The 21374-nt window shown below is 36.2% G+C and overlaps 1 protein-coding gene across 17 annotated transcripts in view; it reads left to right on the top strand.

Annotated features, from left to right (window-relative positions):
- dmd (dystrophin) overlaps nucleotides 1–21374 on the top strand; it is a 2688357-nt gene that overhangs the window by 2462822 nt on the left and 204161 nt on the right. Inside the window, exon 1 of one of the 17 annotated variants that reach the window (XM_028799718.2) lies at nucleotides 6358–6518. The exons of the other annotated variants lie outside the window; for them this stretch is intronic. Coding sequence (XP_028655551.1) covers nucleotides 6499–6518 — 20 coding nt within the window. The 5' untranslated portion in view covers nucleotides 6358–6498. Of the gene's footprint in view, nucleotides 1–6357; nucleotides 6519–21374 lie in introns of those variants that run through there. 17 annotated transcript variants of the gene reach the window in all.

Below are 21374 nucleotides of genomic sequence, written 5' to 3'. Positions count from 1 at the left end.
AAGCATCAGTAGCATGATAGCAATAAAATCTGGATGTTTTAAGTAGTGTCTCTGATACATCAAGGTGCTTGACTTGGAGAGCCTATTCTTTAAACATACTTGCTTTTGTGTGTCCACACATGGAGAAGTCCAAGATTAAGCTGTTCTTAAATCACACTCTAACTTACATAACAATTCCAAAGTTTGACACCTCCTCTGTTTAAAAAAATGTTCAACTTTTCTTTCAGTATATATTTAACAGAGATTACTGAACTTGTTTTCTCAATGCATTTCATGTAAGACCTTATTAACACGTTTTTTAAAAAGCTGCTGCAAGTATCTAACAGTATGAAATAGTTTAAGACATGATCACACAAAGTAGTCATCTGATCTGACAATAGTCACCCTATCTATTTTAGTCATATTTAACATACTGCTTCTCATTAAAAAGCCCTACGTTCAAGCATCTGAAAATATCTGTCAACACACCTGATCCTTTATCAGCTTGTGAAAAAGCAGATATCCTGTAAAAATGTCCTTTATGCAATTCTAAAGCTAGTGCACTACTTTCAGTAAAAGTTTATTTGGCTTGCTGAAATCCTATTAAACTCTCTGCAGAACCCAACACATAAACTTAAGCATAAATATAATCATGCACAATTCCAAAGCCGGATTTATAAAATATGCCATTAATTCCGAATGTACAACTAATTATGAGATAGTAATATTTGCCCCAGTCTTGTTTCTTTGCCTTCTTAGTCTGAAGGTGAGGCTACTCTTTCAAACTGGACTGTCAATGCAATAACAAGAAAAATAACAGACGGACACTAGAAAAACAAACACTACTTATTGCCAGTTGATAAAATGTTCATCTAAGACAAAACACTTTATCTGGCAGCATTAGGAGAAAAAGGCCAGGGAAAACTGGGAATTAACGGTGACAAATGATAGCACCAAGATGTAAAACTGCATTCTTCTTAGTGTTACTGACTGTACCTTACCTTCATGTTTAAAGTTATGGGCAATTAAAAATGTGGAGGAAATTAATATGTAACAGTTTTACAAACAAGTTTTGTGATTTACCAGTTCAGAATTCAGGCCCTTTGCTTATGCTCTCCTTTAATTTGTATAATGGTATTCCTGTTTAGCTATATACCTATTTTTCCAAGATCTAAAATTATCTATAATGTTATATGTAGTTATAGTAAATTTCCTCTCAATAGTTAATATTAGTATATTTACATTTGCTAGTCTTTTGCTATAATATCCTTCATCTATTTTCAGCATCCTCTAATTGCACTACAAAGTCATGGGAATCAGGAGTCAACCCTGGCAACTATGGGCACAGGGTAGGAGCCAACCCTGCACAGGTGCCAATTCATATACATACAGTCATACCAAGCTAATTTACCATAGCCAAACCACATATAAAAAAAGGCTCTGGACTCTGAGGAAACAGTAATTCCAAGGGGTGTACCCATGCAAACATGGAGAACACATACTGATTTTACAGTTACAGTACCCTGGCTCTGAATATACATGTAGGTAATTGAAGTCAGCATTTTCTTAAGCAGCCACACCACATGCACTGCAGCACCTTTTTCAAATGTAATAGCCTAGCTGTAATGTTTTTCTAAATGTATTATGAATAATTAAAAAGTAAACCTGCTGATATTATTTGCTACAGATCATGCCTATGTATACAAGGTATTTAAACTGATAACTTTTAATATTTTAATGTTCTAAAAATGGTTTTTATGGTGTACAAACAACAATTATATATATATATACTAGTCATTTAGCCCGTTACAATAACGGGCGCTAGAACAGTAGTGCATAAACATTAGTAGGAACAGTCTATATTAAATGGCAAGGGACTTTGACCTCATTCTTTTTGTTGGTCATATTTTTCTTTCTTTCAGCCTTTCTTTTGTTGATGTTTACTTGCTGAGCTGACCATTCTTCGTGGGCTGCCGCCGTGTATTGTGTGTGTTTAATTTTCTGTGACAGTAATACCGTCTTGTACGGCTCTATTCAATAAGGGCGCGCACAAAAAGGCGAGCTTCAAAAGGGCGACCTCAATTGAGTGCGGCGAATAAAGGCGTTCGTAGATAATTTAGTTCAAATGGCTCTGGAATATGTGAAGAGCAACAAAGGTGCAGATCTTTATTTACGCGCGCCTTTATTTGCTGCGCCCAATTGAGGTTGCCCTTTTGAGGCTCGCCTTTTTGTGCGCGCCCTTATTGAAGGATGCCTATGCGCGCCCTTATTGAAGGATACCGTCTTGTATGTCCGCTGGCTTGTACGTCCGTAATATACCTTTAATTTTCTCTGGCGGTAATACAGGCGTGCGCGTCGGTAATATGCCTTTAATCTCCTCTGACAGTAATACTGGCTTGTATGTGGCTGTAATATGCGTCACTGTATTGTGTACCTTTAATTTCCTCTCGCAGTAATACTGGGTTGTATTTCCGTAAAACGCCTCTAACTTTCTCTGACAGTAATATCGCGCATCGCACCGTGCCCCGCGCATGCGCACTTCACCAGAAGACACCCACACACGGACACCTGGACGCACATAGGGATTTTATTTATATATATATAATATATATATATATATATATATATATATATATATATATATATATATATATACTGCATATAGTGAGACATGCCTGGACACCACCAGTCGGAGACCACATTTTTATACAATACACACATTTATTACAGTTCTCTTTCCAATAAACACAACACTGTCCCGCACAGCACACTGTGCTCCTCACACCAATCACCTCTCCTCCGGGCTTCTCTCTCTCTGTCCGTGGGCTGCCTTTCCTCTCTCCACGGGAGCTTCGTCTTGCTCCTTCTCCCGACTCCAGCTCCCTGATTGGAGGGAGGCGGCCCCTTTTATTCTCACCTGGATGTGCTCCAGGTGCTTGATGTTCTTCTGGCAGCATTTCCTGGTGTGGCAGAAGTGCTGCTCTTGCACCCGGAAGCACTCCGGGTGTCCCTGGCAGGATCATCCTCCATTTTCCCGGGTTTGGCAAAAGTTCACGTTTCCCGGGCTCCCTGATGCTTGAGGCGACCCCTGGCGGTGGCCACGGGCCCCAACGGGCTTCAGCCCCCATGCTCCTCTCCCGTGATCCTCTCCCGATCCAGAGCAGTTGCCCCCTCGTGGCCCGGAGGACGAATACGCCACCTCCCGTTCCTTCCAGGAGTCCCGGCCAGGTCTGTCCCCCAGCCTCCTGCGACAATATATATATATATTGTGAGGGATTGCCAGCCATACAGTCCGGCCAATACCCCCAGGCCGCCAGATGGAGCCCTCCCTGCAACATGGAGGTGCCCCGAATTCCAGCAGGGCCTCATGGACCTTGGAGTTTTAATGCACAGCCCTGCTGGATACCATGGGGGCCACCAGGAGTCGCTGTAGGGAGGCCCAGGTATTTATGCTTTCCATATAGCCCGGAAGTATTTCCAAGTCACGGGAACGGAAGAAATGATATACTTCCGGGCTGAAGAAAAGGAGAAGTTTTTACCTGACCCGGAAGTGATAGAAAGTCACATGGACTGAGGGACAGAACCACTTCCAGGTCAAGGACTATAAAAGGATTGTGGGAAATCCCAGACGTTGAGCTGAGCTGGGTGGAAGGGTGGCAACGCGTCTGGAAGTGGAGGATTGATTGATTATTGATTTATTATTGTGTTATTTATGAGTATAGTGGAGTGGAGTGTGCTTGGTGCACATAATTATTATAAAATAAAGTCATATTGGACTTTTATCTGGTGTCTGATCTGAGGGTTGAAGGGGTCGACAGTGCCTCTATCTTTCACTATATATATATATATATATATATATATATATATATATACTGTATATATATATATACATATATATATATATATATATATACATATATATATATATATATATATATATATATATACATATATACATATACTAATTTCAAGCTGAAATGAAATTTAGATGATCCTCCTGCTTCCACTGCAGCACCAGACTATGAGTCTCTTACTTTCCTCTAGCAGGACTACAGAAGCAGCAGGATTATGAGAAAATCAACAAAATGTTTTAGGCCAGTGTGACTTAGAACCCCTTAACTTTTTTTATTCTGATTTTTTTTTTTCCTTTATAGTGAATAAATGTACAGTAGATGCAGATGGTACCACGTCTACTGTCTTAATGTTGGCTACTTTTTTATTTTGTATTTCACTTGTAATTGGGTGCTATTTAAGAAAAAAATTAATCCAGCCATGGCTTAGATATGACTGATCTAAAACAAAAATATACACTGTAACAGTCACCCTAGACTACTTAAACCCCTTTACACTTAAAAAAGACTGTTTAATGTTCTTTTTGAAGTTCATTGAGAAGTAAACCCCACAATATTGTTAACCTGTGAGATTGCTGATGAAGAGTTGGAACAAACTATCTAATTAAACAACAAGTTCTATTAATGAATTGATCATTTTTGATTAATCAGGGTAGACCAGTTGTTAGTAGTGTTTTCTGAGTGCCAGAACCATGGATTCAACTCACAATAGAGTCTGTGTTTTCTCCCATGTCTGCTTGTATTTTTCTTGTTTGAATTTCCTCCCATATCCTTAAAACATCAATCTTAGATTAACAGACAGCTATGAACTGGCCTTGTGTGAATGTGCCCAGCAATTGGCTGGCACCTCTCTTGCACCCAGGGCAGCTGGCATAGGGTTTGACTACCTCAAATTCATTAAATGGGATTGTAAAATGAATGAACTGACCCCTGTACTATACCAATGAGAATTAGATAAAAAGTACAGGCAACATATTTTTTTTCATCTGTAGTGTACTTATTTACAATGGTGTACACATCAATATTGATGATCAGGGTTTTAACAAAAACAAAAATGTTCTCCTCAGATTATAAGATGAACTTTTTCTAACTGAATAGGCTATCTTATGTTCATTTTAATTATAAATTAAATTAGGTCTTACATTAATATTAATTACAGGAGAGGAAAAAGAAACAAAACCCAGTAGGCTTATGCTTTAGATCATTATCTCTAGAGAGTTCATATTTGGGAATAAATAAAAGACCTCGGCCCATACTCTATGCCTATCACAATTCCCAGTTAACCTTAAATCCCGGAAGCCGCCTGTCTAAACTTTAAAAAGTGGAGGAACAAATAAAAACAATGTAAAAAAAGTGTTGCAAACGCACAGTACAGTGGGCGATCGTTCATCAGTCCATCATTAGCCCGCATTTAGCATTGCGAATCTCATGGTGATAACCATAAAGCATTTCAAGGAGCAGATTTCAAAGCACGGACGACCACCAGTCAGTCTACGAGACGGTCATCATGTAGAAGCCTTCTGCAGCAATTTAGAATCCATAATGTTTGCGCCGCGGGGTGCAGATGTGCCTGTTGTAAATTGGCTTTAAACAGTGGCGTGCATATCGAATGCGGTTTCCGCAAGCTCTGTGACAGTTAATCACGTACACTTTGTAAAAAGCCCTTCAAGAGGAGAAGGAGGCGGAGGTGAGCGAGTGGGGGTGGTTATAAAGCAGCTGGCAATGCTTCTCACCTTGCCATGTAAGCCCGTACACAAGAGGTGCGCTACTTCTGCGATGAACTTCCAAGCAGTTTACATTGGGGGCGGAGAATGGAGACTTCACTGACGCATGCGCCAGGCTCCCGTGCACGCCCAACACCTCCAGGAAGTTTGAGTAAAGCACGGCGAGTGTTAAATGTTACATTATTGTATTTACGTGTTCGTTTGAATGTTTAAGCGCAGCGTGTCTTATGGTCCGATATTGTAAGGCACGTGTCATTATCGCCACAAGTCAACCCCTTGCGACCTTTTGAAATCCAGCTGTATGCAAACATTCATTGACGAATTTTAGTTCTTTTTTTGTTTTACAGATTAAGACTTCTGAAGGCAAACGAATATGCACAGGCTGATACTCGGCGATGAGCTTTGTTCTATAGGTGGCGATATCAAGGGTCAGTCGAAAGAACGTCGAGTCTTGAGTTTTCTTGTTTTACATTTTGTGCAGTTGCTATAGTTCGCTGTATCTGGCTTCCAACGTATATAAAAATGTGACACTCAAGTCAGATTTTTGTCTTCCATTAAACACTGATTCGGTACGTGAACATCATACTCCTCGACACCGGCTACGCGCGAATTCGTGCAGTTCAAGAGCGAGCGAGCGAGCGCGCGCCTGTGATTGCGGGTGGGGTTTGAAGAGGTCTCCTTGTATTACCACATCTGCCAGTGCTCGCCACCGCTGCGCTCAGGGAAAAACGGGAGAGAGAGAGACAGAGAGAGAGAGGAAAGAGAAAAGGGCGTGAGCGCGCGTACGCGCGCCCTCGCAGTAGTTCCACCTCAGTGCGGTTCACCACTCCAGTGGTGGCGGCTGTGCGCTTCAGCTCCTGTACACTTCGTCTCCTTTCCGTTGTCCTTTTCCCATCTTTGGAACCATCTAGGTGTTATAGGGATTAGTCGTCCTTTCAGCAGCAATGAGGGAACAACTCAGAAGGTGAGTTCGTCTAGCAGCATTTGTTTTTTATTCAAATTATTTTCTCTGCAAGCTTAGTCATGGAATTTAGTGCATTCGCGTTAGCATCACCGACAGCGTAATAAATCCCAAGTGGAAGCTACAGATGTTTGCAGAGATACCCAGAGCGAGCTGCAGCAGGTGTCCGTCCATCGCGAAGAAGATCGGTAGCCCCAAGTCTGGCGACTTGGGCGCTGCGCGTACCCGCATCGAAGCGAGACCGTGCGCCTGCCGGGTTGTCTACCCATCTTCGCTTCGCTGTGCATTTTACATCAGTCCTGCAGACTTCTTTTTATTCCGAGCAAGAAAAAACACGGAGAGATCGAGGTGTGCACTCGGCATGGGTGTCTGTCAAAAAAGTTTTTCCTCGAAGATATATTGGTGCACGTATTCTGTTGTCTTAATTTAGTCAAATAAATGCAGTACGGTAAATTAGAACGTGGTGCAAATGGTAGATGTGGATAGCAGAGTAAAGTGGAAGCACGCATCACTGTCACAATAAGTACGTGTGCACGTGCAAAGTGATGTGAAAAACAGCGGCATCACGGATTGATTATAACACGCTGGAACAAACAAGACAGTTGCTAGAAATATGTAATATTTCATTACCTTTAGATAGTAAAGTGCATTAAAGCGCACACTAAATAGACGGTGTGTATTCACCTGGCATTGTGAATTAAGACAGTCTAAAGTGATTTTAAGATAATCGTCACGTGGCAAAGCTGCAACACTGGTTTCCTATAAAGTACTTTGAACTGAAAAAGATTATGGAATGTTTTATAAAACTATATCAAATATTCGATATATCACCAGGGCATAATAGAACTTGGCACCGGATACTGCTTTAAATAGTACGCTTCACAAAGAGACCTGCCTGAGAATCGTAAAAGCACCAAGTACTGAATATCCTAGTAAAGTGTTGAAGCACATCTGTTCACATAGAGAAACCAGACAGAAAATAAACAGTACAAGAAAATGCCATAAGAAAAGGAAAAACCATGACGCATTCAACACCCTTATGATTTAATGTGCATTGGATGAAATATTAAACATTGTGTAGAAATTTGTGTTAAACACAGAACCTAAATAATCATCATTTTAAATACCTAATATTCCAACTATAGTAGTATAGTAAGTTAAACAAACTGTATAAGAAGCTTATTTGAGTCAATTGTGTACATTACCCACTACATGTAAAAAATGACATACATCAGCATAAGGTTAGTAATCACTGCACATTATGTAAAGTGCTTTAAATGCTACAGTAGATGTTCAGTGATAGTCATATTTAATAAATGTATGTTTCAAAACCACTTAACAAATACAGTATAGAAGGAAAATACAATGTTTGATACTTTAGTGGTATAACCAGAAATTAGCCTTTCTTGCTAACATTTTTTAAATAATAAAATATGAGCATCTTAATGCAAACAAAATTGTAAAGTACCTAACATCATAAGCTGCTTCTGAAGATGGATATACTATATTTCCATATCCTTAGACAAATTCGGGGGCAGATTTCAGCAGTCTTGTAATATGTTTTTCCTTTTGAATAAATTCTTGCAGTTGACTTTAAAAAGTTGGGTTGTTAAATGATGGATTCATTTGTCGTATTTGCCAAATCCATCTGTTTAAGTTATTCATTGATTTAGTAATAGCATGCTCAATTAAATGAATACTAGTCATTATGAGCCCTTTTTTTAGTGCAAAGTGTTCCTGAATTCTTTCATTTTTCAATACTCAAGACTACACGTTTTGTGCCTTAATGGCTAGCATTCTATTTGCTGAGCATGTTGATTGATTAATGAATAACTTTCAGTTGTTTAGACTCATAAGAAGCTGGCAGTTGAGACTGAGTGTTAAGCTTTTTTGGGGGAGGGTGTTCCCATCATGCTAGTGAGTATTTTTTTTAAGCCTAATTTGCATGTCTGATATAGCCTTCACATTTTTGTACATGTGTATCATATATGTAATGTTACAAAACATAAAAATAAAGTAAAATATAAAGCTAAGGTATTTAAAAACTATGTTTTCTAAAGTACTGTTTTTTGCTATATTAAAGCTCTAAATAGCCTCTTGTGTCTTCATTTTGAAGTTCATTCACTTGTTTCTTTGTAAGGTATTTATTTGATAGGACATGAGTGCAAAATCATATTCCATTTCGGCTTTCAATCCAGCAGGTGGAAATCAGAAATTATCCACTCTAAAATTACGTAATCTAGTCATTCACCTTTAGTGAAATAAGATGAATACAGCTCTAGAATTTACAATGCTGGGAAACAACACAGATGTTCATATGTTTTTGCAGCAAAGCTCAACTTCACACTGCAAGCTATCTCTGAACACACTTAAGGAAAAGCCTCAATAAGGAAGTATTTCATTAACACCCAATTAATATCTTAATTAGTTGATCATTGCCTGTTTACATGAAATATGTAAATAAGGAAACAAAGTGAGGTATATACAAGAAATTGGAAATACATTTTAAGTAGTTACTCATGAGATTTCTAATTCATCAAAACACAGTCACAATTGCTTACAATCCATCATGTAAGGAAAGCAGCCAACTGATGTCTGCCTTTTTGGCTATTCTGTGCATGGAAGTTTTAATGCATTTCTGCCAATTTGTAGCTTTTGAGATTGTCAAATTACACCTGAGCTTGTTTCTTTATTAAAGTCTTCAGATCTCTAAAACACATTCATTATGTTAGTTGGTTCCTGTTTAAAATTCTTGTTGATGGGTTTATTAACACCAATCTTTAGAAGGGACATCTGAAAATCTTTTGATTCAGTTTTAAAATGCACTTTTATATTGTCTACTGCTATATGAATGTCAATTTATGTCTATAGTATGGCAGTCTTTGTTTTCTATTTTTTGTATTCTTTTATTTCTATTTTTCCTATTCTAATTTATGTAGATGGTTGCCAGTGTGCCTGGCAGTGTCCACCGTTAGGATTTAGAGCGTGTTTGATCAGATGTTAAGCATCACTCAGATGTACAGCTTCTCTGACATGGGGTGAAACATTGAAATGTGGGAAGCCTTTCGAACTGCTGACTAAGGTTTGCTTTAGTGGATAAGGCACTAGCTTGAGAGGTCTAGAGTGTAAACAGAGGGCTAAGAAGGATTTTTTTTGTTCCTTTTTAAGTTTTGTTTCTTAAAAAAATGCTTAATGTTTAAATGTTAAACCTTTTTAGGTAGTGTTAACTAAGTAACAGTTGACTGTAAATGCATGGTAATTTGTAATCAGAATGTAATTGACACCGTTAATTTATATAACTATACATAAATAAGAGTTGTGTCTTATCCTATATGTTCTCTTTAGTTTTTTCTCCTCTTTCTTAGGAACTGTAAAGATGTATAAAGTAAGACATTTTCAGTGAAGCATACAGTCAGAGCAAGGTTTGATCACACCTGTCAAAATATACCAAGGTTTATCAAGCAGACTAACCCTTTCAGCTTCAATACAGTTTTAAACATAGTACATGCATATCCATTTATTCATGCATAATGTTTATGAGTGTTTTATCGATGCAGTCTCACTGAAATTGGAGAATTTCTGATTGACAGAGAGATGATGCCAGGTTTTTAACAGTTTAATTTAATGTTAAAGAAAATCAGATTATCCTAATTCTTATCAGTTTTGGAGTGGCAGCTAATTGGGATGTTGGTGACTGTGGACATCTTTTACACCACCTAGTTCACAGTACTTTATTAGTTTGGAACGGCATATTTTATAAGTAGGGTTAAATATTGTTGATTATAATTTTATAAACCTTTTGTATAAGTACAGTAATTAGCAGTGCTATAAGCTATAGTTCATTTAAAAGAAAAATATGCAGAGAGAACTGGCTGAAAAATTGCTGAAATGGTTAAATGTGCTTATTGCTAAAACAGTGACGTTAGTGTAGGACTGATCAGCGAACCACTGCAAAGGGAAAAAAAGGTTAAAGGTTATTTCCACGCTGGAAAGGAAAGAGGGTTAAAGACCCAATGTTTCGGCTATATAGCCTTCATCAGGTATGCAACTGAAAAGTAAAGAGCAGGTAATCTATTTAGAATGTGAGGGTGAGAACCAAGCCAGAGCATATGAAATGAAAAAAAGGTGAGAGTAGGTTAGGAAAAGCTGTCATTAGGGAATATGAGGGGGGTGATTAAAAAGTTAGCCAAATAATTTCAGATTTTTAACCCTGCTTTGTCAGTCAAGTAAAAATGAGACCTTTTCACAATTTAGTCATACATTTCAAAATTAAATGCAACTAAAATGTAGAGACAATACAATGCAGTTACTGCTGTTTGTGTATGCGTTTATATCCCAGATAGTTTATCCTGAATTAGAAGAGCAGGTCCTGAAAAGAGATTAATAATGTAAATGTAGGACTGTTGTTAGCCTTGTTGTCTCCCAGCACCAAATTCCAGCCAAGGCGCAGCCTGTGTGAATTTAACGCATTCTTACAGTTTACACATTCTAATTGCATCTGTGTGATTTTTGTCTCTGGGTACTCAGATTTCCTTCCCACGTCCCAAAGAGCAGTATATTATGTTGCCTGGTGACTAAAATTTGGATCTGGGCTACTAGTGAGGTGCCTAGCTATACTTGGCTATTTATTATCTTGTGCTCAATTTTGATTGTCACCTCTTGTTCATGGGTATTTGATGAACTGAATGGTTTAAATAATAAACTAACAAATTAATTAAAGCTGTAAATATACTATGTACTGTATTCACCACCAGGATAGGAATCACCAAGTGCACCCCATGATATGTTGATATCCTGATACCTGATTCACTATGCAATAATATTGCAATTTTTCTACAATTATTACATTTTGTAATAAATAGTAATTGTAGTTTGATTCTGTGAAATATTGCAAATTATTCACTTTTTATCTCATTGAGATTAAAGTTGAAAACATATCCATATAGGCAAACATGCCAATTTGTTACAGCTAATCAGAGAAACCATTGACATAATCCATACATTTTAATTAGTTTTAGTAGTGAAAATGGATTTCAAGTATCTCATCATTCTCCACAGTATGAGCAGGAATATTCAGTTACTGGCAGTATTATGACCCAACTCAGTTTTAATCAATATGTTCTGGAATGTTGTTTGTTTTCATACTATAGTTAATAGTGAATTTCTGATTGTAATTACATAATTACACATGATTATAAAATGTTAAAATCTTTCCTTTGAACTATTCAATGGAAGAAAAATATCAAGACATAAATCTTATGCATATAAAATGTTCTCACTTCAAATGTTTGCCAATGAGCTGATTCACCTTTCATTTGCAGTTTACTAAAAACCAAGAGATAGAAATATTTTTCTCCACACGTACAGTTTCCACACAGAGTACTTATCAATTACTTGCTAGTCTCTCAATTTGTGAGGTACCCAGAAATTTCCTTTATAAAGCAGGAAGCTATGGTTGAAGCTAGAGAGCTTTCTTAAAGAATGTATAGCAGGAAAGTGGTTTAAAAAAGCATAAGAAAGATATTTATGAACATAGGGTGGCCCATTTGACCTTACTAAAAGCAAACCTCAAACACTGTAGCCTGATTGGTACCCTTATGTTTTCCAGTCAAGCCAAAGGGGTAAAATAAAATATACTCAAACATTCATAAGTTTTTAAGAAACTAACCTTATTTGCCATCCTTTTTAAGGACAGCTTTAGAGGCTTTGAGGTAATATATGAACTTGTGGTAAGGCCATTTCAGGGGTTTCTTATGTTAGATAGATAGATAGATAGATACTTTATTAATCCCAATGGGAATGTTAAATGGAACATTATCACTGCATGTGATGTACCTACTGTGTAAATGCCCAAGAAGATGATAATGTTACCATATATCATCTTATTTAAGTTAAAACGTAAATTGGATTCTGGCACAAAAAGGTGTTGTTTACAATACAATACAATTAATTTTTGTATAGCCCAAAATCACACAAGAAGTGCTGCAATGGGCTTAAACAGGTCCTGCCTCTTGACAGCCCCCCAGCCTTGACTCTCTAAGAAGACAAGGGAAAAACTCCCAAAAAAACCCTTGTTGGGAAAAAATGGAAAAAACCTTGGGAAAGGCAGTTCAAAAAGAGACCCCTTTCCAGGTAGGTTGGGTGTCAAACAGAAGGGGGTCAAATACAATACAATACACATGACAGAACAAATCCTCAATACAGTATAAAAATAAAAATTTTACAAGTACGGACCAGAATTTAAGAGTAGATGATATCACATAATATGATTTGGATTTGTTTACTTGTGATTGTTGTTCCTGCCCTGTAATATATCTAGGTAAGACGAATAGAACTGTGTATACGAGATGCCTAAAACAAAAGCCACACTACCCTATTCTCAGATAAATGTATGGTCACGAGGTATTTTAAGGAAGATGATCTGAGGGCGGATGATCTAATATTCACTGTGAATGAAATCATCAGGATTGCCCCATTGACGGTAATATTAATAACCACTTGTTATACAGAGATGCCTTTCACGTCTTTAAGTTCAGTTTTATTACTCTCAATGTACTAAATGAGATGAATATTTTTTGTTGTTTACAAAGACAGTTTAGTTTCCTTATTTATGATTGTTTAATACTAGAATTATGTTGTTGAGGGGTGTAAGTCCTAGTTGGTGTTACTATACTCACTACTAGTACTACTACTACTATTACGACTACTACTGCTACTATTTACAGTATATCATGTTGGTTACTAGCTGTAGGAGATGTGTGTTGATTTTTATTAGTTTGTTTTTCATATCTGTTTTGTGCTTTGAGCATTATATATGTACAGTATATATGTGTGTGTGTGTGTTTATATATGTATAATACATATGTTTTTGTTTCATTTCATGTAGTTTTCATGTTAAGGATTAAGGTCTCAAAATGTGTCAGTCTTCTTAGCACCATGTTGGTATGGACAGAGGAGTAGGCTGACAATGGATACTAGCAGCATTTTGGCCTCTAACGGAAGATCAAATGACAGAAATTAGTTTCTCTGTATTTCTTCTATTTCTTCTGTTTAACTTATTTTAAATTTCAGGGAAAAAAACTTATTGAGTATGTTTTTATTTATTTAGATGCTTTTTGTTCTTGGCACAATCTAAACTTGTCTTCCCATTTGTATTTTACATTGTGCTTTTGGTGTTATTATTTATTTACAGTAGTATTTCTTTATATATTTTAATATGTGTAGCTTCTTTTGCCTTGAAACTCCCACAGGTATGATTTCAAGGTTGTGAAACATCCTGAATACAATTTTTTACGTGATTGGCAATTTACTTTTGATTTTGGTGTGATAATAAATTATTATTATCCAAGAGTGGTTGATATACTGGTTGAATTGGCATACCAAATGAATATTTTCTTGTGGTATGGATATCAAAAGAAATATTTGCCGATGATTAGTGGAAAAATTTTAAATGTAAATTTGCTTGTATCTCAAAAGTTCAAACCTGTGCATGAAAAATAAAACTGTAAATATGATTTTATGCCATTGTATTAGTGTCTTGAAGGTGACATTCTAGAGTAGGGACTTGCATGTTAATTATATGTAATAAGTGAGCTTACCCCTTTAAGACTATTGCTCCAAGTGATGTGTGGTTCAACTAGATGTATGCCTCCAATGTCCGTGAAACCAGTCTACTCCTGCCATCCCCAGAATTAAGTGGGTTTGACAATATATGTATGTTTAAAGCCAGTGGGTTGAAGCAGGGTGAGAGAATGGGAAGAAACTGTGTCTTGTCCTGTGTTTGCTTGGTGGCAGCATGAGTAACTGGGTAAGTGAGTGAGTGAGAATGATGCTACCCTTTTATTGGGTCTAGATTGTAAGGTGAATACTTGTTGTTAAATTTCAGAAGCAGAGCTTTAAAAAGCCTTTCAATGGGTAAAAGACATGCCTGTGTGTAGACTTAATCATTAATACATTTATTTGTTTAAAAATATGTTTTAATCTGAAAAGTATATGCAAATTCATTATACTACATTATCTACTGATAATGTGAACATATTTAATTATACCATGTTATGAATTTTTGGCCATACCTCTCATTCTTATTGTCATCATTTTACTTATATTTCAGCACTTTCATTTTGTATTTTTAGTTTGATTGAGGGTGCCACCATCTCATGTTGTGTTATTATGACCGTATCCTTCTGATTTATCATTGCAATGACCAGTTGCTAGTGAAAATGTATCATTATTATTTCAGTCCCCAATGCTATGAAAGATGTTGACATTGTCTCATCAATGTCCAAGTTTGTGAATAAATTTCAAAATATTTGCATGTAATAGTTGGTATTAAATCTCTGTAAGAACTAGAGCCGTATGATGTCCTAAAAGTTCACATAGTTGCTTCAAATCATCAATTGTGTACAATACCATTACCTCAGGGTTAGAGAAATAGAGAGATACCAGTGGGGTGAGAATAATTAGCTGCTCTACTGCTCTACAACCAGTTTTCTTGCAGTACTCTGTTTAGTCAATGTCTTGCTCCTCCTCCCAAATCATTATTACTTTTACACAACATCCTCCCTGTTGGAGTTTGGAGTGTATGTACATTTAGGTCCATAAATATTTGGACAGAGACAACTTTTTTCTAATTTTGGTTATGTACATTACCACAATGAATTTTAAATGAAACAACTCAGATGCAGTGTTAAAAAATGCTTTAGTTGCCTCACATTTTTATGCAATCGTTTTGTTCATCCCACTGAATTAAAGCTGAAAGTCTGCACTTCAACTGCATCTGAGTTGTTTCATTTAAAATTCATTGTGGTAAAGTACAGAACCAAAATTAGAAAAAAGTTGTCTCTGTCCAAATATTTATGGATCTAACTGTATATTAATACATGATATCGGAGGGTTGGGTGTTCTCTTGAATTTATGGGCACTGATGGTACCGGCCCACTTCAAGCACTGTCCTCAAGACCAAACAAGTTCCACCATGCCGCCACTTGCCGTATCTGTCCACTGCATAGTTTATGTAAAATACTTTATAACGCCACAAGGATAGGCTCAAGCTGCCTCATGACCCTGCTCAAGATAAGTAAGTTAGGAAAAGAACTGGTGAATGAGAAATACTATAACTTCACTGACATGTTACTTTAGCTCATGGATCAGTCACCCACAGTATGAGCCATCACGCAGATGGACAGCTGCAGGGGACCCTTTAAAAGGGATAAAACTGCCAAAGTCGCAAAGGAATTCTAACTTGTCCGGCCACAGTGAATGTTCATTACCTAAAATAGAGATGTAAAGAATGAGAAACCGTGGGCTCTTGGAGTCTGCGTGCAGCACAACAGTGTGGTGCTACATATATACTTGCGCTCTTCCCATTCAAACTTTGTGTGTGATGAACTGACCAGGCTGCTTTCCCTCAGCAACAGTGCACTCTTGCTAAACTAGCAGAGCATAGCAATCTCACATGCCTCCTGCTGTGAATGTGAGCGCCTGACAGCTTTCTTGTGAAGCATGCAAGACTATAAAACAAAAAAAAAAAATGATGGCAGCAGTTTGGAACAAGTATTTGGAGCCAATCAATGATTTTTAATTACATCAATGATGTATCCAGACAATCATCAACCATCGGCTCAGCCCTAATAGGGACATATGATTTTTGGTGAGTGTTCTATGATTTTTGGTTTATGTATTAGGCTTTAATTGAATGATCCGATCATCTTCGTACCTGTTTCTGTTCCTGGTTTTTAAGTTTTTCCATTCTACTCCTGATGCTACCCATTGTTGTTTGTTTGGTATGTCACTTTCACCTTAGCAAAACACTGTTAAGTTTTCCTGATTTGTGTATAATATTGTGAAATGATTATATGTTAAATAAATAGGAGTGATATATTGATAAGGTGCCAGTTAGAAAAGAATGATGATCCAAAAGATTTTTTTGGTTCAGACCATTGTCTGTTAATTTTTCACAATTTGTTTCTACAAACGGCTTCTGGTAGTAATCTGTTTAATGTGTAGATTCTTGTAATTGCAGCTCATTTAGAATAACAGAAAACAAGACTATTTGTATGGATTTGTTGAGACAATGTAATTGAGGCTCCTTTTTGACTACTTACAGTACACATGTCTCAGTTTATATATTAGGGAAGATTTTTGAAGTACAATCATTGTGCAAAGTGGACATTGAAGCTAATAGTCAAGTGATTTGAGTGGATTTCTCCACGTTTGTTATGACAGTAATCAATTATACCTTCCTCTGCAAATTGTAAAAAAAGAAAAAGTAGCTTTATTTTGTATGAACGTTCATATTTGAATTAATTTATTCAACTGCAGATTTATGTACAAAATTCAGATATTTAAACTTTCATCAAAATGTACTACACATTTGTATGTTGGACCTATAATGCATTTAGCTCTGTTATTTTTGCTGACATTGCATAGTAAGGTGGACTCATTTTTTGTTTTCCTTTTCTTCATTTTCACAGGCACATTCTAATTAAAGGTCTAATAGTTTTTGGTGAATTTCCCTAAATGCAATTTTCTTTATTTCAATAAGATCATATTTATATACAATAGTCAAAACTGTATATTCCACATATGTTATCAGCAATGTTTTTTTTTTTAAACTGTTAGTCTGTTTCAAAGGGCTATGAGAAAAGTTTATGTTAATCTCTTTCATTTATTTGCCACCAATATGCCATAGAAAGGTACAACATAACGAAGATTATAATGATAGCACTGATTAAGCCTGCTTTTTGCAGATTGGATGCACAATGACTGTTTTGCATTATTGACACAGCAGAACAAGTGATCTTAATATCCCACTCTCCGATTCTTCCAATAAAACATATCAATTTGGTGCCTAATTTAAAATTAGAAACATTATTAACATCATAGTACTCCTTGGTACTGCATTGCTTCTAAGTGGTACGAGCTGTATGAGGCTGCTCTTTGTTTAGGGGCTAATTGTGTGAGAATAGCAGTGAATCCTATTCAGTGGTTCTTTCAGCTTACAACCACAGGTAATTTCAGAGACATATGCTATAAGTTATCACCCAATTTACTAAATAACCAGTGTTAAATTGCTCCCACAATAGAACTTAAATGTGTTTGTATGTCTTGTGGTTTAAGATTCTCAGGATGCTGCTGTAGCACTTGATGGAAGATATGGCTGTCAATTTTCCATCCATCCATTATCCAACCCACTATATCCTAACACAGGGTCACGGGGGTCTGCTGGAGCCAATCCCAGCCAACACAGGGCGCAAGGCAGGAACAAATCCTGGGCAGTGCGCCAGCTCACCACAGGGCACAAGCACACACACCCACACACACTAGGGACAATTTAGGATCGCCAGTCTTAAAATTGAAAAGGTTTAAATCACAAGATATTTTTGAGCATTTCTGCATACGGGTCGTTTGAAGGACTAATTCTAGTCTTGTATTCAGTACACCTGGGTTAAGCTTCGACCTAGCTCAGTCCTAAAATTATGTTGTCTGTTTTTTTTTCAGAATGTACTGTCTTAATCTTCTTTATTTATTTATCTGGTTTGTACAATGCTATATACTGTATATTCTGCCGTTCTTTATTATATTCTGTAAGTGCCTTGAGCATGGGAAAGGCGCTATATAAATAAAATGTATTATTTATTTATTTTTAAAATATATCAGAATAGTCATGTCTGGGGAAAAATCAAATCAATTGGCCTGTCCATGTTTTTTATTCCCAGTGTAAACAAGAATGCTTTTCAAAGTTAAAAGTATTCATATTACATTAAATGATTTTAAGCTTGTCCCTTCTATAATAAATAAAAGTGTTTACACGTCTATTTTTTTTTTCAGATGCATCATTCATAAAGTATAAATTACGCCAATATTGGCACAGAAGAATGTGCCAAAACATTACTTTTGTCTGTTTCCTCTGACAAAATCCAAGAAAGTCCCATAATGCAAGGACTTGCCAGTTTCCTTCATTTTAAGCAGAAAAGTGTTTAATATGTGCCTATTTGGAAAAAAATTGTCAACACAATACATACATATACTGTATGTACTGTCTGTATTAGTCACACCTCTGAGGTGCTCTAAGCTCCTTTCACTTTTTCAAAAGCACTTCTTGCATGCACATGTGCATTTGTGTTGCACTTATGAAATATTTTGTAATTACAGGTAGATATAACAGATTATTTAAATTTTGCTAATATAACAGGCTAATAGTAAAATATATAAGTTGGCCAGCATAATTCAAAAGAATCCAAGCTGGGTATTACTTATAAGTGTAAGCCTTAAACAACAAATACAGTAGTGAGGAAGGTTTTCATTTTAATATATTCTAATATTCAGTTTTGCATTTTGATGTTTCTGGTGGAGATAATGTAAGTTATCAACTTTATTGTATTCTCATTTTATTTTAACAAATTTATTATGTTGTTTAAAAAAGAGACCCAATATGTCACAAAAAGTTGGGGTACCAGACAGTGACCTAATTTATTACCATTTAACAAGTTTTGAAGAGAATGTGTAGTGGTTCAGGCATTACCAATGTGGTCTTTCACCATGTGTTCTCTTCTGAAGCTACTGTGGCTGTTTTAGGCATTTAAATATAGTCGAGGCTGAAAGTCAAGGAAGCGGAGAAAGCATGGCATTTAGTTCATGAATCCTTTTCCAGTTCGGGTTGTTCTGAGTTGCAAGCCATGAAGATGAAAGGTTAAGCAGTGCTGTCATGTCAAAGTCCTTCCCATGTGTCCCTGTTACATGAGCTCACAAGCAGTGATCTTATAAGTGAAAATTAAATATTCAAATTATTTATATTATTTCATACGCACTATATCTACTTACATTTCAGCACAGTGTATTAAAAAATCTAACATACGTTCTTTGGAAATGTTATTTGAAAACATTGGGTAAAATATAATTATTTTCACATTCAGATATAAAAGACTCAAATTTTTGAGCTGAAAATGTTGATGTTTTTGCAGCCTTCCAAGGTAGAAGGAACTTAACATTGTCAAGAAAGCTATTCAAAAACATGTTCTGAGTAAATGTTAAAAATGTGCATTTGTTTGTCCAGGTTTTACTCTAAATGTTGCACATCTTACATTTATTAGCCTACAACAACTCATATTTTCACTCTTTTCAAAGAGGTGAAAAAGTACAATTGTGTTTTACCTGTTCAGTCTGGTTGATCACATTGAAAGATGCTCTTCAAACTTATTCAGAACTTTTTATGGTCCTATCCAATTGCATTTGTACTGAGAGGGGCACTTCTTACCACATTAGGCACCATAGGAACAGTTTGCTGCAGTTGTGTAAAGTCAGATTCACTTGCTTTGTACTTCCTGTTTTATTAACCTTGAGATGGAAATGTTGCAGGATCACATTTCGTTTTGTAGACCATTGGGATGTGAGGTAAGGTATAGCTTTTAAAAATACCAGATTGACCTTTTTCACAGTGGACTGAATATAAAAAACAAAGCACCTTTTTTCCTTGTTCACATACTTATTTGCAAGCATTGCGGATCAAGTTGGAGAAAGCAGAAGCATCTGTGTGTCATACTGCTTGTAATGGCCAACTATCTTAGCTGTTTGGTACAACATCTTGTATTTTCCTTCCAAGTCATTGATCTAACAGTGATCTACTGAGTAGATACATTTTTCAGTGACATTTACAGCTTGGGAAGTCACATGATTCACTTGCTTTGGAAAAATCAGACCAGCTTATTGTTAGTAAGATGAGATTTGCCTAACTTCCTATTATCTTCTCTTTATCTTATTTAGCCTTGAATTAAAATTTTATGTGCAACTTCGGATAGGAGAAAAAGGTTTTATTATAATAATCGACCCTGATTATCAAATCAGCCTTGGCAGACACATCAGTTAATTAGGTTCTGTTTAGCACATTTGAAAGCTCAGAGCTGCTGGAACACATGGGTAGCACTGTGTTTTTTGAACAAAGGATATCTGCTGACAAGCAACTTATTTTGCATGTTTGTAATACACATAGAGATTGGTTCAAGATGTTTAATTATCATTTGTTATCCATAATTTTTTTTTTATAGTTCAGAGCTTGTCTAATTCTATAAGATACTATATTTTTTTTTTTTGTATTATATCCACAGACATTATTGATGTGCCTTACGTCCATAAGATACTATATTGGTTTTTTTTTTTGGTTTTTTTTTGTATTATATCCACAGACATTATTGATGTGCCTTACGTCCTTTAATATTAATACTGAAGTGAAAACAACAGATCTAGATTTGGGGAAATTGAATATGTCAGTGATTGGCCAAATAAGTTTAAGTGATTGGTTTACTAAACAGTATTATGGAACACAAATCAATTAAACAACTGAAAATAACATAGGAACTGCAATAGCATACTTAAAAAACAATGCAATGCTTGAGCAATTACTGTAGTATCCAACTTTGTGTTGTTTGTTGTAGGTGACTGAAAACTAAAGAATTAACCTGCTGAATATTACAGTGTTATGTTTGGTACATTCAGTTATTGAATTTGTGAGGCATCAAAACTCATACTGCTCCATTTTATATAAAAGAGATGTTGCATATTCTAGCTGGCACAGAGCAAAGTGACTGTGTGAACTGCTTTTTTTTCCATTCAAAGTTAGCACTACCTCACTGTGTGCAAAGGGTAGTTTAAAATGCAAATAATGAAGTACATGCTTATCTGGTTTACCATTGATCATGTCAGTCTGTGCATGCAGAAAATCTGATATCAACTTAAAATAGGAATCAATCTTCAGTCACTGCTGTTGGCAGGAGTTTTCAGATTCAAAAGTCAATAGCTGGTGGGCTCCTTCAGCTATTAGAGAGGAAGTTCTTTACAATAGCCTTTATTTTAAAAGAAAAAAAG

The sequence above is a fragment of the Erpetoichthys calabaricus genome, chromosome 4 (assembly GCF_900747795.2).
Source record: "Erpetoichthys calabaricus chromosome 4, fErpCal1.3, whole genome shotgun sequence".
NCBI classification, from domain to species: domain Eukaryota; kingdom Metazoa; phylum Chordata; class Cladistia; order Polypteriformes; family Polypteridae; genus Erpetoichthys; species Erpetoichthys calabaricus.
Note: the sequence above shows the minus strand (reverse complement) of the source record. Positions and strands in the feature narration are given on the sequence as shown.